This window comes from Hyperolius riggenbachi, chromosome 6 (assembly GCF_040937935.1).
Source record: "Hyperolius riggenbachi isolate aHypRig1 chromosome 6, aHypRig1.pri, whole genome shotgun sequence".
NCBI lineage: Eukaryota > Metazoa > Chordata > Amphibia > Anura > Hyperoliidae > Hyperolius > Hyperolius riggenbachi.
The window spans coordinates 52918661-52946424 of record NC_090651.1 but is presented as its reverse complement, the minus strand read 5'-3'; the positions used below and the strand labels follow the sequence as shown (position 1 = coordinate 52946424).

General features: G+C 45.2%; 1 protein-coding gene across 4 annotated transcripts in view; it reads right to left on the bottom strand.

The window, feature by feature from the left end:
- Positions 1-2759: 2759 nt before the first annotated feature.
- SERBP1 (SERPINE1 mRNA binding protein 1) overlaps positions 2760-27764 on the bottom strand; it is a 51213-nt gene continuing 26208 nt past the window's right edge. Inside the window, exons 3-9 of one of the 4 annotated variants that reach the window (XM_068239265.1) lie at positions 27388-27531; positions 27200-27286; positions 14904-14978; positions 13241-13421; positions 7485-7544; positions 4447-4626; positions 2760-3180 (exon numbers count right to left, since the gene is read on the bottom strand). In XM_068239265.1, coding sequence (XP_068095366.1) covers positions 3124-3180; positions 4447-4626; positions 7485-7544; positions 13241-13421; positions 14904-14978; positions 27200-27286; positions 27388-27531 — 784 coding nt within the window. In that variant the 3' untranslated portion in view covers positions 2760-3123. The remainder of the gene's footprint in view (positions 3181-4446; positions 4627-7484; positions 7545-13240; positions 13422-14903; positions 14979-27199; positions 27287-27387; positions 27532-27764) is intronic. The other 3 variants (XM_068239266.1, XM_068239267.1, XM_068239268.1) reach the window with 3 other exon arrangements.

The following is a 27764-nucleotide window of genomic DNA, read 5'->3' as shown; positions in this document are numbered from 1 at the left end:
TTACGAGCGTGGCTGTGCTGCACCCGTGCCAAGTACGGCCGCACCTGCACAGTACAGAGAGCCACGCGTGTACGCAATGGGGACGACCACCACCACAATAACAGACAAGCTCTTGTCTCATATGTTCAGGGGGTCCGTGTGGCAATGGTGGTCTCCAGGAGGACATAGGAAGCCTCTGCAGGATCCAGAGTCTTCCCTCTTCATAGACATCTCATTTTTTCTATTAGATTCGCCTCTTTCACATGGATGGTTGAACTTACGCCCTTGCCATACAATTCCTCCTCCTAATCTGCTGACCAAAGAGCACTTTTTAGTTGCCACTTAATGGCAGCAATTGTAACCAGCATCTGACACACGTGGGGTTACGTGGTAGCAGAGAACCTCCTCACGACACATCTAGCTGCAGCCGTTGCCTCGCTCAGATGTGCACATATGAGACATACACCACTAGCACTCAACGGGTGTTCGGACGCAGCTGCCAGGCTGTGGCTATGCTGGCTGTCAGCTGCCTATCTATAGCAGAAAAACAATAGATGGTACTCCCCTATCATAGCAAGCTTCACATGCAAAATCAGCAATATAATAACTGTGCTACCCAAATAAGGGGGATTTTGAACACAGACGCAAAACGTCTCAAAGCTGCAGTCACTCCAAAAATAAATACGTAAAAGTTTCAGGAGCTTATGAGAAAAAGTACAAAGTAAAAGTTATGAGTACAATCAAGATGAAACGGATTTCTAAAGGAGGAAGAAAATGTCCGCACAAACCTTGTACAGTCTGGGTAACTTTTACATACGTATTTGTAAATAATATTACATTCTCATTTACGGAAACAAATCTTGGATTGTAGGTTTAATGGCCCCTTAACCCAGAAGACAGTGGTAGCAGAAAAAACATTCACATTGAATTAAAGAAGTAGCTTAGTGTCGACCTTCCAAGATATTCCTAACGGATGGTCTATCGTAGCTACATACCTTATTTCACACGTTTAACAGAGCTGGGACAGCAGCATCAGTGCACTGCTTTCACCTTGTGGGTTGGTATCTATTTCTTACAAGGACTTATGGGGGGAGGGGGTGGGCACCTGATTGTCCCAAGGGGAGCCTGTACAAAGCTGCACTTATTATATCCTGCTAAATTGCATTACACCGCTGGAGACATGCCTCCGCTACATAAAGGCTTATATCATCTGTAGATTAATTTGATGGCCTTTATAATACATCTGGTTCATAGACTGAAAGTAAAAATTATATCCGCTAAGGTAATCTGAACATGGCCAGTTAGTCAAACAAAAAGAAAAATATATATTTATATCACTGACTCCGCCAACGCTGGAAAGACCATGTACAACCGGCAGAGTACACCACCCGCAAGTACGCAGCCGTAACTGGCACACGCCATCACGGCACTCGCCAGGTCCCGATACTTCGTCGACTGTACAACTTTTATAAAAATAGGGAGATCTTTATTTTTGTTTTTTTTCTTCAATTCACCTACTTAGATAAGAACCTACAAATTTCATAGCCTGCTAAAAAGTGTAAAAAGAATATTAAATAAAATGAAAATTGTATCCTAACAAACACTGTAGACAACTTTTTTTTTATGCTTTTCTTTTTTTATTTTTTTGTGGGGTTTTTTCGTCTTTAGAGTATTCTGTTGAGTCTTTTTTTTGCTTTTGAAGTGGTCATTTTTCTGAATCGTAGGAGCGATTTAAATTATCTACAAAAATAAATCCTAAAGGGAGTGGGATTTATATAATATCCCCTAGAAAAAAAAAAAGAACATTCAACTGTCAACCAGTGAAACCAAAAAGCTGAAAATATGACTTTTTTTGTTTTTGTTTGTTTTTTTATCGTATGATACAAGATAGTCGACTTCAGAGAAGGGGTTTAATGCACATTAGAGAAGTATAAACCCTCAAGCTGTTAAAAGCAACTACAAATCATACTCAGACATACTGGGGGTTGTAGTACTTTGAGCGAGAGGGTTTGGGTGGCCTTTGTCCACTGTTCGTTGACCATTATCCTGCCCCAATGCAACACGGCTCCTAATACAAGGACTGCAGCTTTTTTTTTTTCTGTTTAAATCGTCGGCTAAAATAACCTACTGGCTGTCAAAGTGAGGCGCGGAGGGAGCCATTTTGTAAAATTTAAAGCGGCTTCTTCAATAAGTTACACAGTTTGCCCCACTTGACATTCAGCTTCACGTTATGTATTAAAGCTATTGTACGCTGAAAATAAGTAGTACTATTAAAAAAAATATATATATATCAGCAGGACTGTGTAACAGGAAAAAAACAGGTTGGTATGCCAGCAGACAGTATGTACCTTGAATCAGTTAAACCAGAGTCGAAAGGAATCTTAGGAGCTGGATGGTCAAGTTCAGTCTAATGTTTCCATCAGGGCCCCCCGATTTTTTTATGGGGGGGGGGGGAGGGGGCAGCAAGTAAAAGCCTTGCATTTGCTCCCAACATTCTGCGCACGGTTATACCTTCTGGTTTACGATAAACTCTCACCGCTACAGATATTTGCTTAAATGACCTTTCCAAATTGAAATAAGGTATAGCTTAAAAGGGAGACATCAACGGGATCTGGGTTTGAAATAAGCGGGGCACGGGACAACGCTGCAAACTGAAACCAATTTCAAAAGAGGAGGGCTAAAATTAAAATCTAAGGTGTTAGCATTAAAACGAAAGCTTGCAAAATAACAAAAAACAGGTCAAGGTTGCGGAGGAATAAAAACACAGATGAAGTGGAAGCTTTAACTGGTACACACTGTCCACACCTATATTTCAAGTTTGGAAAAGCATATTTTCAAGCAGCCATACAAAAAAGTATCCATGAAGAATGCATAATCTCTGGAAAAAATTATGAAAACGTCCCTGCTACCAGTACGTATCTAAATACAAAACTCAACTACCGTATGGTTGCTCCTGTGTAGCGAGAGAAGTCCATTGTTTAAAACAGATAAAATTCAGTCCATAGGTGTGAATGGCATGATCGACAGTCCGTTTTTGTTTTGTTTGTTTTTCTTAAAAGTTGTAGTTGTTTAGGATCCATAAGCATGCAAGCCTCGTAGAAGGGGGGCCGCAAGGGCACCAGGGGTGGACTCTAGCCATCCAGTTTACGCCAGAGCTGGGAAAGCTTCGGGGTCGTCTACATCAGGAGCAGAGACACTTGACTGAAAAAACAAAAACAAAGGAGAATGAGAGGTGAAAAGGAAAGCTGGATTGTACCGTAGCATATTCATGGGAATGTAGACGCTTCTTTTATTGTATTGAATTCCCGTCTTAAATTTAAAAAATGAATACCGGTATTACAAATCAAGGCAGGGATTACTTTGAAATGCGCAAAAAATTAGTGCGTATTTTCACACGTTCATGCGCGTTCGTATGCCCCCTTTGTATCTGTGCAGCGTCGGCCCAGCGGTGCTGCCCAAAGGATCGGGTCACATTCCCTGTTGGGTGACATCAGTCACACGGGTGTACAAGCTTTAACACGGATAAGCAAGAACGATTTTGAAAAAAGAGGGATCATCCTGAAATGTGTGAGTTCCTGCTGTGTAAGAAGGGGTTACATAGGCCGCTAACTGCCTTCTGATGCACTTCACACCGTGTTTCATCTTCCGACACTTTCGCCTTCACAGCGTCTAAAGTTGGAGAGCAGCATGGAATGCATTGGAAGGGAGGCAGCGGCTTAGTTGAGTTATGCCCTGCCAACATAGCCTGAACCCTCTGCACATTCACTTTTTGCAAAATCGGCTCGCTCATCCCTAAACGCAAATAGCAATATTTAAAAAATACTCGGTGAGTACTAGTAACACTTTACAACTGTTCACTGTCGGCTAACCAACACGCCCATTCATCCTAATACGCGATAAGGTGGATCCCATCGGTTAACACTAAGGCCGGCAACCCTCCTCTGAGTTGGCCCTTAGACATATTTTCATAGCAAAAAAACAAAGACATGCGCGGTCCTTCAGCTCCGCCAGCCTCCTCTGCTTTGGGAGCTATGCCACCTGCGCAAGTTGGAGCAAGGGTGCATGCTGTCAACTCTGTGCTCCCTCTTCTTCTGCATTCCCAAATGACTGTACACAACAGCCATTGCCCGCCCGGAGTATTCTATGTATGTGCGGTTTGGAACCATTTTCCAGCCAGGAGCATTCTAGGCATGTGCGGTTTGGAACCATTTGTAACCGCGCATGCACACGGTGCTTCTGGCTGAGGATCCTGCACTTAACCATATGGGAGAATACATAGACTAACTGGAGCATGTGATTATTAACAGTGACTGGGAGGAAAGTAGCACCAACATTGGGGGAAGGTTAAGTAAATTGAGAGGCCACACAATGTATGGGGACACTAAAAAAAGAAGACCCAGGTATGGCCACCTTTTGATTCAAGACTTGGAGACCGCTCTACATTACACACGCTGTAATTTATATTACCTTGTCAGATCTGCCTCCGCGGCCACGACCACCTCCACCACCTCGTCCACGGCCACCTCTTCCACCACCACGTCCACGGCCGGGGCGGCCAAGATCTCCGAAATTGATCTCAAGTTGGGAAGTGATGTCATTTGCAGGCTTGCGGAAGTGATGATCCAAACCTTCAGCCTCTGAGTGGGCCTGAGAAAAAACACAGAAGAGGTTTCAAAGGGTAGACTGCATCTCAGCAGCTCTTTCTGGCTGGCATGCAACAACCAATAAAAAACTTTTAATTAGCTTCCTGTCCACTAAGCATTACCTACAATTCTTGCATCTGGTCAGGAGTAAGCTAGGGGCGGTTTACTATGCACCTTTACAATGTGACTATAGAGATCCTCGGAGCTTAGATACCAATCAGACTCTCTGGACAGTCTTGAACAAGTATAAGCTCAGTCAGGACCATCCATTTCCAAGGGAAGAGTCATTACACCATACATGTCAAACTCTGACCCGTGAGTCAAAACTGGCCCACAGGTGATTTCCTCAGTATGCATTAGGTTTGGCCCACTCTAGAACAGTAGGGAGGCTATATTGGAGGTGAAGCCCTAGATCACCATGGAAACCATATGGGGGAGTGAGGACCACTAAAAACCAGGGAACTGTATAGGGGAGGGGGTAGGTCACTAGACATTAGGGAACAGTATAAGGAAGGGAGGCCACTAGACACCATGGAACTATATAGGGGAGGAAGAGGGCTACTAGACCCCAGGGAACTGTATAGGGGAGGAAATTAGGACCACTAAACACTAGGGAACTATATAGGGGAGGGAGGACCAGTAGACACCAGGGAATCGTATATGGGAAGGGAGGTGGCATTAATCACCAGGGAACCTTATAAGGGAGGGAGGGAAGGGACCACTAGACATTTAGGCTGGACTGCAACATGGTGCCAGTAAACGGGGAACAGAGGCGCCAGCAGGATAAAAGTGGATAAAACCTTAAAAATTTGCTTGGAGGAAGCGGTGGACTTACCTCCATAAAGCAGATACGAAAGACTGTCTGTATAATTGTAATCACATTTATTATATAGTACCCCAAAAGTGCAACGCGTTTCGCAGGCCACACCCGCTTCATCAGGCAATAAACGTGGGGACAAAACAGAATTTCAGCAGTAGCGCCTCAGCAGTGTCAGTCTACTGAGGCGCTACTCCTGCTGAAATTCTGTTTGTCCCCACGTTTATTGCCTGATGAAGCGAGTGTGGCCTGCGAAACGCGTTGCACTTTTGGGGTACTATATAATAAATGTGATTACAATTATACAGACAGTCTTTCGTATCTGCTTTATGGAGGTAAGTCCACCGCTTCCTCCAAGCAAATTTTTAAGGTTTTATCCACTTTTACCCTGCTGGCGCTTCTGTTCCCCGTTTGCTGTACCGTGTCCACCCCTGGTGGAGGGGTGATCTACCCCTTTTCTGATCTACAGAGAGCGACTTCTAATTCTGAGTGAGGACAGGTCTAATCTCCTCACCTGCCTATACAGTGGTTGCCTTTGTGGTAACCCACGTTTGTGAGTATACTGTTCTCACTAATTATCTTTACTAATTTTATGCTGAATATACTACACTATATTGGGCTCTCGGTTTCTCTACACTTAACATGGTGCCAGTGTTCAATTTCAGCCCACTTTTTAATTTGAGTTTGACACCCCTGGTATTAAACTCTGGAAAAATAAAGAGGCCTTTTCTTGACCAGGTCAAAATTTTTACATATCATCAAAGTCTAAGCAAATTAAATACCTCCGATTCTGTATTTTATATATATCTTTTGCAGTGCTTTACAACATGCATAGTCATGTCACTAACTGACCCTAGAGGAGCTCACAATCTAATCCCTGCCATAGTCTAATGTCCTGTTATTATTATTATGTATTTATATAGAGCTGGCATCTTCTGGAAAGCTTGACAACATATGACAACATACAGTCATGTCACTGACCGTCTTTAGGAGCTCACAATCTAACTCTACCATAGAATGGTCTCCAACACAGTCTAAAGGTGGCAACACACAATACAATTTTCATCTTTTTTATTTCAAAAATTATTTTTTTTTCTCATTTATTGTACTTAAAAAATTGATTTGGTCTATAAACCAAGAAACTGACAACCCTACACCATTTAATTTTCTAAAAAAAAATTATTTAAATGAAAAAATGTATGCATTGTGGGGGAAGGTAGTGCAGGTTGCATCTTTCTTTTTCAATGCTATGCGGAATTGCATAGGCCTCCAGAAAAAGCAGCAGCTTTATATGAATGCGTTTTTGGCATGTGGCAAACCGCTGCAGATTTGGTCAAGTGTGCTCAAGCTGGGAGTTGGGACACACATCCCAAAGGTGACGGGACAAGTACTGACACTGTGTGAGTTGCTAGAGATGCCACTTACAGTCACTGTAAACAGTAGTTGGAGAGATATGGTTTGCTGAGTACTTAAAGTGGACCTGAACTCTTGCACGGAACTAAAGAAATACATAGAGAAATGCACCCTGTATGTATTTAGAGAGTTTAGCCTGGTTAATTCCCCCTCATTTGTGTCTAATCACTAGTTGTAATCTGATCTCTCCCCTGTGTCACATGATGCGATGGCAAATAAGGCCATTTGAAAGCACCGGAGGTTAACAATATGTCTGCTTCCATGAATCAGGAAGAGTGCAGATTTATTTTAGGATTTGTATAAGCTGTAACAAAGAAATGTTTTTTTTGTTTAAAAGTTGTTATGCTGTTGTGGATCTTTTAGAGCAGAGAGGAAGTTCTGAGTTCAGGTCCACTTTAAAAGAATTGAACTGAAAAAAAAAAATGGTTTACTAAATATTTAGTATTACTGTCTGTTATGATGTTGATAAATACCAGACTGCACTCTGTGGAGTCAGCTTAGGGCAGGGTTGTCTAAATGTTAAGGACAAGGGCCATATGACTGTTCTTCAGATTGTTAGGGGGCTGAATTAGCCAAATGAAACACAATTTTTGCAGCTTTCCCCTGGTTCCTGCAAAATGAATCATACTTACTAGCATGACTGGTCCCTCACTGCCAGAGCGATCCTCCCGCACGCCATGCTCACCGGAGACCTGGATGATGCGGCAAGGTGCATATTAATACGCCAGCCGCATTACATGAATCTTAGGTTTCCTAACAGCCTAAGCAAAACTAAATTTTCATACCCAAATCATTATGCCCCCCTCCTATTTCCTTACTCCTCCCTCCAGATACATTCCATTGCGTCTCCCCATTACTTGGTTATTTTTAATAGGGCCTATTCACACTATACACAGCATGCACAAACGCAACTTCCTGCATGCCTTCCCGACGCACAGCATGCATGTCGGGGTGCATTATAATGCAGAGGTCAGCAGCCACAATACAACAGAACCCGGCAGGAAAGCGCAAGTAAAATGTTCCCGGCCGCAAAACAAGCAAGAATGCACAGTTGTATTGTGAACAGTAACATGAAGTCTATGGACTTTTATGTTACCATGCGGATCGCACAGAATGTGCAGTGTGTCATGACTGACAGCACCACACAGTGCAAGGAGGACCTTAAAGCGGAACTGAGTATTAAAAAAAAAAAAAAGTGTTTCACTTATCAGTGACTTCTGCTAGCCCCTTACAGCCGTCCTGTCCCGCGCGGATCCTTCATTCTACCACCACCAGCTAGTTTTGTTACCCTCGACCCGTAAGTCGACAGCAACTGTGCTGCACGCTCTGAGCCACACGTGGAGACAATGGAGGATCCGCGCAGGGCAGGAAGGCTGCATGGGGCTAGCAGAAGCCCCAGGTAAGTGAAACGCTTTTTTTATTTTATTTATAAGATTCAGTTCCAGTTCCGCTTTAAAGCAGAATATAACCCTGCATTTCAACTTTGCTCTAAAACATTATTTACAGCATATTATATGCAACCAGCATTTTTTTTTTTTACTAGACCAGCATTGGAAGGGTTACACACAGAGCTTTAAAGTTCCTGGAGAGAAATGCAGACGCATCCGAAGTTTAGATAGATACATTTAAGTAAACACAATGTAACAAGTGGTGAATGTTACACACTCTCTGGCTGTCCTACAGTTCCTGCAGTCAGAGAGTGTGTGTCACATTCACCACTTGTTACATTTTGTTTACTTAAATGTATCTATCTAAACTTCGCCTGCAGGGAGCAGTTCTCTCCAGGAACTTTAAAGCTCTGTGTGTAACCCTTCCAATGCTGGTCTAGTAAAAAAAAAAATGCTGGTTGCATATAATATGCTGTAAATAATGTTTTAGAGCAAAGTTGAAATGCTAGGTTATATTCTGCTTTAAGCACAGCTGTTTTGGGGGTCTAGGGGTGCAGCACGGTTTGGGCTTCTTCACACTAGCTAATGCATGCACGAAAACGTTTTTGTGCCCCGTTATGACGTACGGCATGTGTAGCAGGAGGGTTGCGAATTAGGGATGGTTATTGAGATGCAAATAATTTCGAGTTGATGCCGTATTATGCAAATTTTTGCAGCTTGAACACAGACTATCGAATCTTACCTCAGCAGGATTTGATTGGTTCATGTTCAAGCTGCATGATTATATAGACAACATTTGCATAATGCGGCATCAACTTAAAATTATTAGCATCTCACTGACCATCCCTACTGCGAATCAGTGGCGCTGGCACTATTTAACCAGATGGAAAACCGATTGCGGTAGTGTTCCTGAGTGCGTTACATCACAACGCTTTTTCTACGGTGAACAGTGACATGAAAGTCAATGAACTATCATGCTATCTTGCGTGTGGTGCACAAAGGGGTTTGTTTCACTAAACCATAACTCCTATCACAGCTATTTTCCCGCACATTTTTGCATTTGCGCGTGATCGAGAATTCGGACGCGAAAACGGCCATGATATGAGTTATCACGGATTAGTGAATCAAGCCCGATGTGCGGTGCCTCATAACGGACAGCACCACAGATAAGCGTGAAAGGGCCCTCAAACGCACACAGTGCATACATACACATCACTAATTCCTCCTCTGGGCCCACGCCCGGATGCCTTTACATGCTGCAGCATGCTGGGGCCTATGATCCTCTGCCGCAACATGCTGCCACACAAAGCAGGGGCAGAGCTACAGTAGGAAGGGGGCGGTGTTAGATTGTGGGAGAGGTGGGGCTATTTCAGGCAGCCAAGGGGCCGCATGCCATTAAAGGGAACCAAGCACCACTTTCTTCCCCTTGGTTTCTAAAAGCTATAGGAGCCCCTCCCCTTTTAGCTGCCCATTATTTACCAGGAGGTGTGAAGATAGCATCTGTGACTGCTGTAAACTCTTTAAAGAGAACCCGAGGTGGCATTGTATTACGTAAGTGGGGCACAGAGGCTGGTTGGTCACACTAACACCAGCCTCTGTTGCCCCATCGTGTGTCTCAAAGACCCCCCTGCTCGCCGCTATACCCCCGCAGTGCTGGCGACACACAGCGTGTCGCCAGCACAATGTTTACTCTAGCGCTGTCTGTCAGCGCCGCTCCGCCGCCTCCTCCGCATCGCCGCTACCCGCCCTCGTCCCTTCCCTCCCGCTGATTGGAGGGAAGGGACGAGGGCGGGTAGCGGCGATGCGGAGGAGGCGTGGGAGCGGCGCTGACAGACAGCGCTAGAGTAAACATTGTGCTGGCGACGCGCTGCGTGTCGCCAGCACTGCGGGGAGTATAGCGGCGAGCAGGGGGGTCTTTAAGACACACGATGGGGCAACAGAGGCTGGTGTTAGTGTGCCCAACCAGCCTCTGTGCCCCACTAACATAATACAAGGCCACCTCGGGTTCTCTTTAAAACACAATGTCGAATCTAAATTTTTATGGAAATATATGCAGCTTGAAAATGGACCAATAAATGTAAACCTGAATGGCCCATTTTCAAGCTGCATATATTTGCATACAAAATGTACATAATCCTGCATGAACTCAGACATATTTGCATTACATTGATCATCGCTAAAGATAAACTTAGGCAAAAAAAACAAAACATTATTACACTTTATGGAACTCTTTAAAAACCCTGAATGTTTAACTGGATTAACATTGCAGGGAGTCCCGGCCTTTCTCGGTACAGGCAGAGCCTTGACTTTCTCATTTTCAGCTACTGATAAGGCCAATTACACTCTGATGTAGCTAAACACACACAGTTACACAGTGTAAGAGTTCAGGTCTGCTTTAAGCAGGGTAAAAAAAGTTGAGTGCTACTTACCTGAGCGTTTCTCTTGCCCTCAGTAGTTTCTGAGGCCCCTTAGTGTCCTCCTGGTTACCTCACTGTCAGCCCAAGAACTGTCCTTGTCACGCTCCCATAGTCGGGAGCATTCCGAGCATGCGCAGTTCATAAAGACTTGCAACTGCGCATGTGCAGAATGCACCAACCACAGGAGCAACATCAGGGAGATGCGACTGGGACAGCGCATGTGCCGTATTCCTTTAGTTGTGGGGGACAGCAGCACAAAGGAGGGGACGTGGAGGACACAGAGGGACCTCAGATACTACTGAGGGCTGAAAGAAGCTGCAAGTAACAACCCACCCTTCTGCTTAACGTTTACTTTAAGGGGCCCAATAATGATTCTTCCATTTAACAAGAGGAACTACCTAACATATCCATTCAAAGTATATTTACTCAATTTACCTTTCTACTAAAGGTGCGTACACACATGCGACTATAGTCAATTGAAACGATCGTTCCCCGATCATCTCAAACGGCGATCGTTTAAAAAAAAAGCAGCCAACGACCACTAAGTCTAACGACGGACGAGCTAGATCATTAAAAACGAACGATTTAGCTTGGCGGATTTTTTCCAACGACGATCGTTTACAAAAGTAGTACATCGTTGGAAAACGGTCATTCGTACTAGGCTTGACATGCGCATTTCGCTATTTCTCCATGGAACTTTTCATTTTTATGCAAAAGCGCAATAGTTGCTTTACGTGATGTAACGTTCGTTCTAACGATCAGATCGTTACACACCTTTAAGAAATAACTTTACTTGGGTCGTTCTTTCGTCAATTAAAAGTTTGCTCGTCGTTCACAGCGAACGATTGTTGTCGTATGTGTGTACATAGCTTAAGTAGATTTAGTAAGACTGGACAATCAAGCTTGTATCATTACTGCACTCTTCTTTTGTAGATGAAGGATCCGGGCTGCCAGCTAGCAAACACACGCTCAACAGCGCTCTTTTATGCAGCACAAATGTTGAATAACTTTTGTTGTGAAACAAGTTGAAACAGCTAAAAAAAAATGTATTTTGCTATTGTTCAAAAAGCTGATAAGACGTCAATCCAACTGTTTGATTGACTTCTTATCAGTCTTATCAGCTTTTTGAACAATAGCAATACTTTTTTTTAGCTGTTTCAACTTGTTTCACAACAAAAGTTGTGGGGCTTTAGTCATTTAAAAAGACGATGCATTAAAAATACACAATTCAGGTGTTGGAGCAGATGGGGAGGAAATATGAGCTGGCAAAAATGGTTGCCCAATCACATACGGAGTACAAGAATGTACCATTGGCATTGTATTTTTAGATCATTTTATTGTGGCCTTAACCTCCCTGGCGGTATGCCCGAAACAGTGTCAGGCTAGCCGCCGCAGGGAATCGCATGGCCCCGGGAGGATTTTTGCACATAATTATACCTTTCAGCTAGTACTTCGCTAGCTAAGTATGCCCCCCAAATGGCTCCGGTCCCCTCTGATCGCCGCTAATCACCTCCGCAATGCATACCCCCCACGAGATTCCGTGACGGCGCAGCCTCCCAATCAGCTTCCGGCTTCGCTATGGGGAGGATCGGGACTGCGCATGACGTCATGACTACGATGACATCATGTCCGATCGTCGCCTTAGCGACAGTGAAGCTGCTTGGAGAAGCTTCGGTTCTCGCGGAATCGTGGACGGGTAAATATTACCGGCAGCGATCGGGGGCATCAGAGGGGACCGGAGCCACTTGGGGGGCATACTTAGCTAGCGCATTGCTAGCTGAAAGGTATAATTAACATTTTATGGGCAAAAATCCTCCCACGAACGCAGTCATGGAAACTGTGTAACGCCAGGGAGGTTAAAGAATACCCTAGAGTGAAAAAGACAAGAACCTGGCATGGTCTTAATGATACAGTACTTGGGGGTTAAATACTTACCTGATCCTCGCAATTCCTCCAGGCAGGTGAGCGCTCCGCCCCCTTTAGAATTGCAGAAGTGTTTTTGCTTCAGAATCTCTGCTGAGGCTCCAGCCACGCCCATCGGCGTTGCTGCGGCCCGCCCCCAGCTCGGCAGCTGCGGCCTAATTGGTGGCTGCCGAACTGGGAGTGGGCCGCAGCAATGCAGGCAGGGGTTCCTGGAGAGCTTCGGCAGACTTCAGAAACATGGCCACAAATGCAATCCTGAGGAGGGGGGCACAGTATGTCAGATCAGGTAAATAATTAACCCTGAGAGACCCCCTCCTTCAAAGCCTGTTTGTCTTTTTTTTTTTACTGGAAGTACTCTCTACGAGACTCTTTCAGAAGAGCACTGGACAAAGCAGTCTTCAAGCCCAGAGACAATGAGCGTAAGAAAGCACGACAAACTCGAGCTTTAAATCTAAACTTACTTTGGATGTTAGAATTCTATTGCAATCACCAATGCATTCAAAGTAAGCTTTCTGTGACTACAATGGCCTTATGCTCGTTTACCACCTTGTAACAATCCCCCTTCAAATTCTGACACATAATGTATTAGCAGCTCTGTACATGCTGCAGAGAGGCCATTACACGTTCTCCAGCAGCTGAAAGTCAGTAAATGACGATTACCTCCTCACTCTTGGCCTTGTGTAGAACGAAGCCTTTCTTCCACTGGCCGTCAGCACCTTCGTTTGGTTTCCGAATGTTGAATTCGACTTTGGAGCGTGCTTTGTCTTGCATTGCCTTCCATTCATCCAGGGTCATTTCCTTGGGTCCTTCCTCCTTCACTTCCTCTCCTGCCTCATTCTCCCTGGAATCAAGAAGAAGACAGAATGATTCCTGTGGACAGTCGCCCCTCATACTGAACACATCTCCTGCCATTTCTAAGGATGGTCCCCGAGATGCAGATCATTCTGATTTGATGCCGGATGAAGCACTTATTCAACTTGAAAATGGACCAATCGAATTCCATTTTTGGAGAAATTAATTGGTCCATTTTCAAGCTGCATAAGTTTGCATACAAAATTGACATCACCCTACACAACTTGATATTGTTTGCATCTCACTGACCATCCCTGTTGGAGAGGTGGCAGTGAAATTACTGGCAGATCATTCTACTCAAACGTTTGAATCTGTCACAAAAAACACATGTGGCTCCATAGATACCTAAGGAGAGGGAAGGCTCTTGAAGAGCCATCCCATTCCTCTCATGGTCCCCTTGTTCCATTGCTGTGGTAGGCTTCTGGAGCCTGAGTACTCCCTGAAGACAGGCTGATCCGTACTTGCGCACTCGCAGCAGCTGCCCCCGTCTACGGGAGCACTTAAAGGGGAACTGAAGTGAGAGCGATATGGTGGCTGCCATATTTATCTCCTTTTAAACAATACCAGTTGCCTGACTATTCTGCTGATTTATTTGGCTACAATAGTGCCTGAATCACACCAGAAACAAGCATGCAGCTAATCTTGTCAGATCTGACAATAATGTCAGAAACACCTGATCTGGTGCATGCTTGTTCAGGGGCTATGGCTAAAAGTATTAGAGGCAGAGGATCAGCAGGATAGCCAGGCAACTGGTATTGCTTGAAAGTAAAGAAATATGGCAGCCTCCACATCTCTCTCACTTCAGTTGCCCTTTAAAGCTGAATTATTGCAAATACCTTCTGTTTTAAGAAGGCAAATTACAGTCAATGTTGCTTTTTAGTAAGAGGGCTATTCACTCCTAAACTTTCCTAGTGGTTTGAGGGTCACCATGACCTTACTGGGAATTCTTTAATAGGCAGGGCAGCACAATGAGAGGTTTATGTGACTTTTGTAAATGCCCCAGATAGGGTATTGGAGAGGTTAAGTTCTTTATTATACACTGAGCAGACAGGAACTACAGATGCAGTGCTGACCACAAAGATTTCATGTCTTTCAGCAAAGAGAGAAGGTGGGTGGGGTCAGTTGAAATTGAACTAGGGCTTTAATAATCAAGAGCTTACACAAAGAGCATGTACAAATAAGAGCTGGACTAGCAGGGTCTTTGACATATGGATTAGCAGGGTCCCTGGCACAAAACAAGTCAAGATAGTAGAAGCAGGAAAAATGTCCCAGTGTTGAACTTGACAGACAAAGAATAAACAGGGTGCATGAACTCCTATAATCCAGTGTGCACAAACTTCCATTTAATTGTACAGTTATCAATGACTGCAGCAAAACTACCATCAAGGCCAACAACTGTCTGGCCATAACACTTACCCCCTGCTACTCCCTCTGTTATTATTGGTCTGTACAACCCCAGGGAAGCACTCACTTGTTCTCAGAGTCGGCTGTGGGCTGTTCTTCGGTTTCAGTCGTTTCCTCGGTGACAGTGGACTGGTCAAGCTCACTGGAAAATAAGCAGTTAACACATTGCATGTTGAGGTTGAATTTTTGATACAAAAGAAAATATGGAGTGAGAACAATGCGAAGGTTGCCATCTTTAGCCTCTTTCATACAATGTCATGTAACAGACAGTTGCATAGATCTTTTGTCTTCAACAGAACTTCAATCAACCCTCAGCACAAGCATGCAGCTAATGGAGTCAAAAGTATTAGCACACCTGATCTGCATACATGTAGCTCAGTGATTCAGACAGCAGTAAAAAGGCAGAAGATCACCATTCAGGCATTTCTACAGAGTATTGATTGAGGAGTCCCGTCAAACCATTTACAGCAGAAGTAAAGTAGAAGCGCGTGTTCAGTTACATTGCCAACATTGATCATATAAATACTAGTATAAATGTGTCTAGTATATATTTATACTAGTATATTATTTGCCAACTCCTCATAAGGGCCCGTATTCAACTCACCTTTTCTCCTACGTTTTCTCCTAGGAGATAATGGTTTAAAATAACTTTTTAGCATTCTGCACTTAAAAAAAAGTACTAAAAAGTAGGAGAAAAAGTACTGCCAAAATTATTTGGAGTATTTTCTTGTTTGCTGGTAGCTTAAAAGGCATTTTATTGATCAGGGGGTAAACTATCACCTAAATCCATATCCTTCTCAGTTTAGCTTACTTTTAAAGAGACTCTGTAACTAGGAACACTCCCTTTGGGGGGTACTCACCTCGGGAGGAGGAAGCCTCAGGGTCCCAATGAGGCTTCCCCCGTCCTCCTCTGTCCCACGGGGGTCTCGCTGCAGCCCTTCAAAGCCGGCCTGACAAATCCGTCAGCTTGTTCAATATTTACCTTTCCAGGCTCCAGTGGGGGCGCTGTTTCGGCTCGGAAGTAGACTACCCGATCTCAGTCGGGTCCGCTCTACTGTGCAGGCGCCGGAGACTTGTGCCTGCGCAGTAGAGCGGCCCCGACTGAGATCGGGAATTTCCGCCTACTTCGGGTCCAGCGCCGCTACTCCGCCTGCGCTGGAGCCGGGAAGGTAAATATTTACATCGCCGGCGTTCGGAGGGGCACAGCGGGACCCTCGTGGGACGCAAGAGGACTGGGAAAGCCTCAATAGGATCTGGAGGCTTCCCCCTCCCGAGGTGAGTACCCCCCAGGGGCCGTTTTTCACAGTACAGGTTTTCTTTAAGGCCCGTACACCAAAAACAAAAGTTGTGGAAAATACAGGAATGTCGCGGAAAAGTGTTTACAGGCAATGTTGATGAAACGTTTTTTTTGCACACCAACATTGCAAACAACCAACTCATTTAAATACTGCGTGCGCAATCGGAAATGACAGCATGCACCACAAATCCGCATTCAGTACAACAATGTCGTTCCAAAGACACGATGCCAAACGCAAGATATCTACCCAACAGTACGAGTTGCTCGGCCAGATGGATCGGGCAAAGTGTCCAATGTCAGTCACTCATCTCGTTATTTGGCTACATTTTCGCACACAATTGCCGTCCAACATGACAAAATACCTAGTATGTTGGACGTTTCAAATGACTTTAGTCAGCGGCTTAACTAGGCATCACTGGGCCCCCCTGCGAAACTTTGGATGGGCCCCCCCCCCCTTGCTTTCTGTAAAGGTAAACTGTGAACCACTGTTATTCAATTGGCCAGTGTACACTGAAATGTGTTTTCCCCATGCAGATAAAAACAGACAGCAGTGAAGCACTGGGAGCATTTTCTCTATCAATTACATTAGCTTCTGTGGTAAAACATGCATGTTTTCACACATACAGACACACACATGGCGTGCAATAACCTCCTTAGCGGTAAGCCGCCGTGGAGGATTACTCAGGCCCCGCTGGGCCAATTTGCATAATTTTTTTTCATACACGCAGCTAGCACTTTGCATTCCGCGCCGCTTCGCCGCTACTCGCCGCATTAGAGGTCCCCCCCCCCGAGCGCTGCCTGGCCAATCAGTGCCAGGCAGCACTGAGGGGTGGATCGGGACTCCCTCTGACGTCACAACGTTGGTGAAGTCATAGACGTTGGTGAAGCCATGGCGACGGTGGAAGCCCTAAAGGAAATCCCGTTCAGAACAGGATTTCCTGATGGGCCTGATTGCCGGAGGCGATCGGAGAGGGTGGGGGGATGCCGCTGCTCAGCGGCCATCATGTAGCTAGCGCTAAAATTTAAATAGTGCTGCGCTGCCTCCCTGGCAGATTTAATTGACCACCAGGGAGGTTAAATGCATACAGAAAACAGACAGACGCGTGTGCTCCCAGCCTCACCTTATTACACTCACTCTGTCCTCTGATGGAACACAACTGGCTCTACAGACTTCTCCAGCATCACTACAGTAAACAGCACTCGGGGAGGGGGTAGAGAGGTTGGGGGCTGGGCGCTGTACTCAAGAGCCTGCTGCACACTGAATAGGGACTGTCTACAAATCTTTGTATGATTTGTTATCTGTGGCTGAGCAGATGCAGTCATTAGAACAAGTGTGCAGAGAGCAGAAAGTTTTTTTTTTAATCTCCAAGCCCTTAGTTGTCAGTCTCTCAGGACAGGGAAAAGAAACCTCTCCCCCCATAGGGCCCCCTGAATGGGATACCAGAGAGGAGTAAGAGGGTGAAGACTGGTCTATGCAAGAGGTTAGTAAGTTGTGTGTATGTTTATTATAGCTTTTATTTTTCAATTCCGTTTGCTTTAAATATTTCTTTACTGAAAACTTGAAAATGCAGCCACTGCTCAATAATGTAGATATACTGAATTATTAATACTGCTCCTATAGAATTTCACAAGTCAGCAACCACCCGTTACATTGCCTGCTGTGGCCTCGGCTCCTGTCATGTCCATTGCACAAGGCACCGGCAAAGGCCATTTCACCAGTGGGGAACTGCCCAACTTTCACATTATCACTAGTAATGGGGCATCATGGTCTATCTCTAGCGACCATAGGCTGCATTATAGCCAATGACAGGCCGCTGCTCTGTTCCCCATGCTACTGCCATTAAAGAACAACTGTAATGAGAGGAATAGGGAAACCGCCATATTTATTTCCCTTTAAACAATACCAGTTGCCTGGCAGTCCTGCTGGTCTATTTGGCTGCAGTAGTGTCTGAATCACACCAGTAACAAGCATGCAGCTAATCTTGTTAGATCTGACAATAATGTCAGAAACATCTGATCTGCTGCATGCTTGTTCAGGGTCTATGGCTAAATGTATCAGATGCAGAGGACCAGCAGGATAGCCAGGCAACGAAATGAATATGGCAGCCTCCATATCCCCAACCATACAGGTGACATGCTCCCCTTCAAGGAACTGCCTACCCAGCTGCCTGTGTGTTCTTAACCTAAAAGTACTGCGACAATGAAGGCACATTTACACTACAATCATCACTGGCTAGGGTCTTATTCCAGTAGGCAGTGATGGGTGACTATTGGCCAAATAGCATCGTACTACATCAAGCAGAAGAATGCTGGCAATTCAATACGTTCTCAATAGATTTCTGCTAAGATCTAAATAGAGATCAAGACTGTAATGTGGGGCGCAACCGATATCTTCCTGATCAATTTCCAGTTGGGAAAGGATTGCTCGTCATACCAAGCTTGTACTGGCTTATGTATGGCTAGCTGTAGCTGCCTATTGTATCTCCACTTACCGATGTAAAGCCGCGCACACACACGTGTGTCCCAAAGGGGTACTCCCATCAATAGAGGGAAGCCTCTGGACAATACAGATGCTTTCCCCATCCTCCAGTAGCAGATCGATCCAGCACTTTGTCCCCCTTGTTGAAGGCTTGTGCATGCGCAATAGCATCCACCTGATCGGGCTCAGCTAGAACGGATCTGTGCTGCTGTGCAGGCAAAGTGTGGCCTCATGCCCAAGAGCTTTGGGGGTCTCAGCACTGTAAATTTGGCAGGGGAAGATGGGCCTGAGGTAAGTTTTCCATTTAGTCTTACATGTTTACTTAAACCCTTAAAGAGAACCCGAGGTGGGTTTGAAGAATGTTATCTGCATACAGAGGCTGGATCTGCCTATACAGCCCAGCCTCTGTTGCTATCCCAAACCCCCCTAAGGTCCCCCTGCACTCTGCAATCCCTCATAAATCACAGCCACGCTGCTGACAAACAGCTTGTCAGAGCTGGCTGTGTTTATCTCTATAGTGTCAGTCTGCTGCTCTCCCCGCCTCCTGCAGAACTCCGGTCCCCGCCTGCATCCCTTCCCTCCCTGCTGATTGGAGGGAAGGGATGGGGGCAGGGACTGGAGCTATGCAGGAGGCGGGGGAGCAGCCGAGACTGACACTACAGATGTAAACACAGCCTCACAGCACGGCTGTGATTTATGGGGGATTGCAGAGTGCAGGGGGACCTTAGGGGGGTTTGGGATATCAACAGAGGCTGGGCTGTATAGGCAGATCCAGCCTCTGTATGCAGATAACATTCTTTAAACACACCTCGGGTTCTCTTTAAGGTGCCCATACACTTACACGATTTCCCACCGATAGACAGCAGATTCGATCATTGTGATCGAATCTGCATTAAAATCGATGAGCAATCGCTGACCGAACGACCGATTTCCGTCCGAAAACTATTGTTCCCGTCAATCGCCGGCGGGTCAGGGGTGTGTCGATAGCGGCGTTCGAATGCCCGACGCCAGCAGCAATACATTACCTGTTCCGCCGGCCTGTGTCCCCGCTGTCTCTTCTCCACGCTGGGCTCCGGCTGGCTTCACTTACTTCCTGTCGGGGGAAGTTTAAACAGAAGAGCGCCCTCTACTGTTTAAACTTCCCCCGACAGGAAGTAAAGTGAAACTGGAGCCCAGGGCGGAGAAGAGACAGCGGAGACCGGGGGACTCGTGCCGGCCAGATCAGGTAATGTATGCAGGGGACGGCGGCAGCTCCACAGATTGTGAATCGGTTTCATAGTGAAATCGATTCAAAATCTGTTTGCAGTGTAGGCAGCCAATAGATCCCGCTTTCGATCAGATTCGATCACAGAGGGATCTATCTGCTGGTCGATCTGGTGGCAATCGACCAGTGTATGGCAGCCTTTAGGTTGGAATCCTGTGATCATGTGTCATGCCGTTGTCACAGAGGCCAGAAGGTGGTGGTGGTGGGGGGGGGGATGCCATGATTGTTCTATCTGGAAGAAACAGGAGGGTAAGGGCCCATCACACTGGGGCAATTAGCGGCCATTGACTGCTCATCGCCAGCGATTGTAATTATAAGTATATGGCAGTGATCTCACTGCCACAATCACCGCCAATTTGTGGTAAACAAGCCTTTTCACCATTGCAATGTTAAAGAAACGCAAATCGTGATGCTCAAAAACCGCAAAAAAAACCTGCGAAAATATGCAATTAACGCGGAAAAAAAAATCAGTCGCAACAAGCGCTAATCGCTAGCGTATTGCAATTCCTAGTGTAAATGAGCCCTAAGATCATACCCATTTAGTCATGCTAACAATGCAAGTGTTCAGACTGCTCAACAGGCAGCCTTACCAACGACTTTAGCTCGTGCCACCAGCTGCAAGTCACTAAATTATAAATCACGTATGTGACAGCTGTTAAAAGTGACATGTGGATGTAGTGAACAAATGTGAATTATAAAGTATGCCAAAAAAGTAGTAAAAGGTTGTAACCGAGCACTATAGTATACTACCTATAACAGTATACTACCTATAACAGTATACTACCTATAACAGTATACTGTAGACGAGGGAAAAAAAATGATTAGCTTATGTATCTGTCTGTGGTAAGGAATGTTCTGATCAACTATCTTCTGGGAAGGCTGACTAGGAAAAACATATGCCACACGTCTCTTGCAAGATAGCTGGGCTGCTGCTGCCAAAAGATACCTTTCAAAAGCATGAGAGGCTGTGCTTATCACACAACCGTGCTGCCCACCCACTGCTTATCAAGCCAATGCCACAGCCCCAGATGCACAGAGAGGGAAGCGGAACACTACAATCGCCTAACGTGAAAGCCTCAAATTCCTGCACATGCAATATTCCATTGCTCACTAAGGGCCAGTTCACACAGCATTAACTGTGTCACTAGCCACTCAAGTGCTGTTCATTCAAGTTACCCGAACACTAAGCACCCAAAGCATAGGCTACTTCAACATTATGTCATTTCTGCCAAAGTCTATCTAGCTTCACAATGGTATAAACCCACCCTACATATATTCCCTGTAATGACTAGAATTGACAAAAAACGAGCTTTGGGAGGCTATCTGCATTATTATGTTATTTCCTTACCAGCAATTATGTTTTTGTTCAGTTTTAATATGTTGCATAACATGCTTACAATAGACTGTAATGATATTTTATTATGCACAAGGCAGTATTTCCAATCTTCTGTACTTTGCTGTTCATGTGTATTCATTTTCTAACTGTGGATCTTTATCTACAGGGGGTTCTGTGGGGGGTTCTGAAAAGAAAAACGGACACTTACTTGGAGCTTCCACCAGCCCCCTGCAGCAGTACGATACTGCGCCTGTGCAGTGAGCTCCCGGAGACGCAAGTGAGGACGCGCGTGACCACAGCCGCGCAGTTGTATTCGTCTAGTTAGACGAATAAGAGACCAGTGCAGGCAGCGGGGAACAGAGGATTATAGAGGGCGGCGCGGCACATGACAGCTGCAGGGGGCCGGTAGAAGCCCGAGGTAAGTGTATGTTTTTCTTTTCAAAACCCTCCACAGAACTCCTTTAATAAAAACATTTGAAACTAAAAACCGGTACCGGGTTTTCCTGTCCATGTAAACGCCACGCTCCAGCCAGTCATTTCATCCAGTTTGGCATTTCTGCATCCCCTAGGGGGCTCAAAACGTGATTCCACCCCCAAACAACAGGAACTGATGCCAAGCGCTTTTCTTGTCAGTTGCAGAAAAGCATTTAGCACCGACTAAACACCCTGCTCCCAAAAGCAGCATCGCTAGTGCAATACATAGCTCTGAATGGTTATACAGTAGAATCCCTTTATAGCAAACTCCACAGGGGACCAGGAAAAGTAGTTTACTATATCAGAATTGGTCATACATTGTATATTTATACTGATGCATTTACTGGGACCTGAGGACTAAATTTACTATAATTAGAGGTTTACTATATCAGAGTTTACTATAACAGTAAATTATGCGTACGTTAAAAAGGGGCGCTGGGAAAAAAGGGCGCGGGGTTTTAAACGATAAGCATGGATAACGTTTAAAAATGTATTGTACTGTATTTCGTTTAAAATTAATGTTGTATAAAGTTATAAATCATTAAATAATGTGCATTAAATCGGCAATTGTAAAAACGTTAATCTTCCGTTTAAATAGTGAAACGTATAATAACGTTTAAAAAAAAAATTACTAAGTAACCCTCCCTGTACCTATTCCTAACCCCTAGACCCCCCTGTTGATGCCTAAACCTAAGACCCCCCCTGTTGGTGCCTAAGTAACCCTCCCTGTACCTACCCCTAACCCCTAGACCCCCCTGTTAGTGCCTAAACCTAAGACCCCCCTGTTGGTGCCTAAACCTAAGACCCCCCTGTTGGTGCCTAAACCTAAGACCCCCCTGTTGGTGCCTAAACCTAAGACCCCCTGTTAGTGCCTAAACCTAAGACCCCCCTGTTGGTGCCTAAACCTAAGACCCCCCTGTTGGTGCCTAAACCTAAGACCCCCCTGTTGGTGCCTAAACCTAAGACCCCCTGTTGGTGCCTAAACCTAAGACCACCCTGTTGGTGCCTAAACCTAAGACCCTCCTTAGTGCTCACTGTATTGTGTGTAGAATAATGTTTTAAAAACAGTAAGGGATAAAATATATTACAATTTACATTACGTACTGATCGCTTTGTTTTGTGAATAATAATGTTTTACAAACAGTAAGGGATAACATTTAAAATAATGTTTTATTGAAATAAGAAACGTAAATCATCACAAGCAGTTATAAAACATGAAAAATCTTCGGGCGCCGTTGGAAAACGTTATTATTCTCGGGCGCCCTTTTTTCCTGTTCGGCGCCCATTAAACGATAATTATTATAGGAGTGAATGGCGGCGCCCGATTTGTCCACTAGCCTCCTGCGCCCTTTTTTACTGTTACCGTAAATTATTGTACCGAGTTTACAGTTTACTATAACGAGATTCCACTGTATCATAATCTACAAGAGGAATGCATTTCCTAAAAATGCATACAAATGCGTGTAGTGTGAAAGAGCCTCATTCTCTTTTATAAATTATCAGGGCAGGACGAGTGGAGCTCTCGTCATTGCCAATTAGCAGGCATAAGTTTGTTGTGCTCGCTATGCTACTCTGATAAGGTGTGTAAACTCTGATAAGGCATGCTATTTGTCTTTGTGAATCAAGTCCAATGTGACTAACAGGTGTGTACACTTGCACAATGATTCCCACCTAAAGAAAGTGGAGCTTAAAGAGAATCTGTATTGTTAAAATCGCACAAAAGTAAACATACCAGTGCGTTAGGGGACATCTCCTATTACCCTCTGTCACAATTTCGCCGCTCCCCGCCGCATTAAAAGTAGTCAAAAACTGTTTTAAAAAGTTTGTTTATAAACAAACAAAATGGCCACCAAAACAGGAAGTAGGTTGATGTACAGTATGTTCACACATAGAAAATACATCCATACACAAGCAGGCTGTATACAGCCTTACTTCTGAATCTCAAGAGATCACTTGTGTGTGTTTACCTTCTGTCCCCAGCTTCTCTCATGCACTGAACATTACAGGCTTCCTGCAGACAGCTCTGCCTATGTCGTTAATTCCTTAGTATGTGACAGACAAGCTCCTTTCACAGCCTCCAGAGGAGGATTTTTATCCAGCTCTCTTCTATCACTGATAAGATAGCAGAGAAGCTGCTGGCTTATGTAAATAAAACACACACTGGAGTGTGCATAGAGGAACAGTTCAACACTGAAGAACTTGGCAGCCTTCCAGACACAGGCCGACAAGTCTGACAGGGGAAAGATACATTGATTTATTACAGAGATGGTTATAGTAGAAAGAGCTGCAGCAAGCCAGATCACATTAGAATAGGTTTAGGAACTTGTAGGAAGGTAGAAAAAACATTGTAATTTTTGTTACAGAGTCAATTTAACTATCTGGCAACAGTTTGGGGGCAGAGCACTGTACAGACACCTTGATCTAAAGTAGCAGAGTTTGTGTACCGTTTCTACAAGGAGGGATGACGGCATAACAAAGTGGTGTCTGGAAAGAGGGAAACAAGCCAGTGTTTTGGCTCTTTAGGTTTAAAGAGAACCAGAGGTGGGATTTAATTATGTTACTGGGGCACAGAGGCTGGTTGTGCACACTAAGACCAGCCTCCGTTGACCCATGGTGTGCCTCCATGTCCCCCCTGCGCGCCGCTATACCCCCCGCAGTGCTGGTGACACGCAGCGCGTCGTAAGCACAATGTTTACCTATGCGCTGTCAGTAAGCGCCGCTCCCCCGCCTCCTCCGCATCGGCGCTACCTGCCCGCGTCACTTCCCTCCTATCAGCGGGAGGGAAGGGACACGGGCGGGTAGCGCCGATGTGGAGGAGGCGGGGGAGCGGCGCTGACAGACAGCGCTTAGGTAAACATTGTGCTGGCGTGTCGCCAGCACTGCGGGGGTATATCGGCGCGCAGGGGGGACATGGAGGAGCACCATGGGGCAACGGAGGCTGGTCTTAGTGTGCACAACCAGCCTCTGTGCCCCAGTAACATAATTAAATCCCACCTCGGGTTCTCTTTAAGACAAGCTCATTAAGATGCTAGATTACCAGCCGAAGCAGTCCTTAAAAGGGAACTTTAACTGATGGGGAAAAAAACGAGTTACACTTACCTGGGGATTTTACCTTCCCCATGCAGACATCCTGTTCCCGTGCCGGGACAAACCGATCATTTGGTCACTGCGCAGTCCTGGCCACGCGAGTCCTCATTCCATGTCACCGGCCTGCGCCGTACAAGAAAACTAGGACTGTGCATGCGCAGGACGTTGATGGAAGCGTGAATGAGAATGCGCGCGGCCAAGACTATGCAGTGGCCCGGCGGCTGGCCTGAAACAAAACTGCCACGCAGCGGGGGACCGGAGGATCGGTTTGTCTTGGCGTGGGCACAGGACGTCTGCAGGAGGGCGGTAGAAGCCCCAGGTAAGTGTAACTCTTTTCCTCCCACTCAGTTAAGGTTCCCTTTAATGGCCACTTTGCCTGGATTTAGTCCAGCATGTGTACATAGCTTCATGTAGTGGTACAGAATAGTTAGCAGGTAAACAAGCAGTGTCAGACTATGGATTGTTTACTTTATGTAATAATCTATGATGGGCCTTTATATAGCTTGCTTTTATTTGTTGCCTTTATTCTGTGCTTTCCAGCATCTAGGAGTGGTGTGTAATTGCATGAACTACACAACAGAGTCCAGCTGTGTCTCAGGGCTGAATGCAATTGCTTACAGCTTATCAAAATAAGGGCAGCTACGGAAATTACATTAATACAAAAAAAAGAAAGAATGATAGCAGTGCATGCACAAACCACCAGACCAAAAGCCACCAAAGGATGCAGAAAGTAAGTCTAACAACACATCACAACCCAGCGTGGCCGTACACCGGAAGATAAACCCCATGCAATGTAACAGACCTGAGCATCTCTAGCAACAAACAGGTTTCTAGCCCTCAGGGCAGAGAACTTGCTGTCCTAGGAAACTTTTCTACTCGTGGCACTTTCGGAATGCACAAGATTTTCAGATTGCAATGGCACTGTGATAACATGGTAATCGGGATGCTTCTTTACCACCGGTGTGCTTTATTTTTGCCCAAACGAAATCATGCGGGCAATGCTGCATTTGTCCTGTGTTTGTGATTGGCCTATACTTTGTTTTTAAACTCTCAGTGAAAATCTTGGTAGCAAGTGTGCTCAGTGGAAACAGAAAAATCCACAATCACAGAGCATTTGCAATGTTGATCACCGATTTTCGAGGGAAAAATTAAATTGAAAATGCAGTGCAAGTACAAAAAGCGACTATTCTGCAATTGTGGTTTGAGATTTTCACTGGAAGCTAGGAACAATGCAGAGGAAATGCAGCATGCAGGACATTGCACAAGGGGGAGAGGGTACCATTATCTGGGATCACTCTGAGGCTGTGTACCCAACTAGAGTGGAGAATGGACTTTTTTTTCTCTGTTCGCTAATCGGACAGTGGATGGCTCTCATTTTATAAATAGGAGCCGCTTACACTTGTCACGCTGCAACGGATTCTGTGCAGTTCACAATAATCTCAGGCAGGCGGATGCGTTCCCCAATACAGCCTATGGAATAGCGCATCTGCCCCGGGCTACAGCAGGACCATTATACTTTCTGCTCCCGCTGATCCCGCACAAGTGGGAACCGAGCCTAACTGATATCATTACCTAATAGCACAAAATTCCCTGTTGCCAGCACACTTTCATTCAGTCAATCAGTGATGGCAATCTCCCATGCACACACGTGTAAATAAGGAAAGTCAGCTGAGAGTGAAGCATTTCTATGCAGCCTTATGACCTCTCCCTATCAAGTCCTGCTACATTGAGAGCTCTTTCATTCTACAGGTATGCGGTAATCATGCAGGACTTGCTCACACAATGAGAGTTGCACAAGGAGTGGTAAGGTCACAGGCTTCCATACAGTCTTACTCACAGCTGCCTTTCCCCCATGTTCACACATAGCTGCTATAAGGCCTCGTTCACACTAGAGATATTGCTTTTCACAGCGCATTGCGCCATGTGCTTTGCTAGGTAAAGCTTTTCCCACTGATTCTAATGTACCACGTTCACTTCTATGTGCTTTGTTACTGTCCGGAACGTGGTGTTTGCTGCATCTCTGTGCGTTGTGCTGTGAAGTGCACAGCAATGCAAGTGAATGGGTGCACTTTTTTTTTAGCACATGGAAGTGCATAGCAATGTGCTTTGGAGATGCATTTTTTTTTTTTTTAAATTAAAATTTTTTTTTTCCAAATGAAAACAAATCTTTATTGACAACTGCTATATCAAATGAACAAATCATGCTAAATAAAAAATGTTTAAGCGCATGTAAAATGCACAAGTCTGCTTAAAAAGAGTGCACCGCAATGCAGTGAAATGCATTATGAAACGCACATCTAGGCATGCATTTTTTTTATCATGCACTTAAATATGTTTCTGAATGCACCCAATGTGAACGAGGCCTGAGTCTTTGCAAACGGTTTCAAGCAGATTAAGCAAAAGCCAAAAGATCGGATCCAACCAACCTCATTTCATCCTTAACATTGCCCCAGTTGTGAGATCCGCTGCCGCCCCTCTTATCCTCGTGCTTCGGGCCACTGAAATGTGAAGAACTAACCAAAATGAGTTACAGTGTCAGTGTGTGAACAGAGTTATTGGGAAAAGAAAGACAATGCAGAAGAAAAATAATCGCTGAAAGCAGAAAAAGACTTACGCTCGGTCACTGCCACTATGCCTGTCAAATTCACGTTTGCCACGGGAGTCAAAGCCATCGCCTCTGCCAATGCCACGTCCACGGCCGCCTCGCCCCCTTCCACCGGGGCCTCCGCGACCACGAGGTGGCCTTTCACCAATAGGCCTGGGGAGGAAGGGGTCACAATGAATACACAAAACACAGGAAAACTGAACATTTGTAACAGAGATATAAGACTTCAAACAGCCACCTACTATTCAACCAGTGGTAGAGCAGTTACAATATCATTTAAAATGCATACACTCCTCTTGATTTTATGCTGCCCGTCGAGGATCAGGACCCGATCTTTAGGGCGACATCGCTGGCTGGTCTGTACAGACATGTATCAGCTGTTTAGC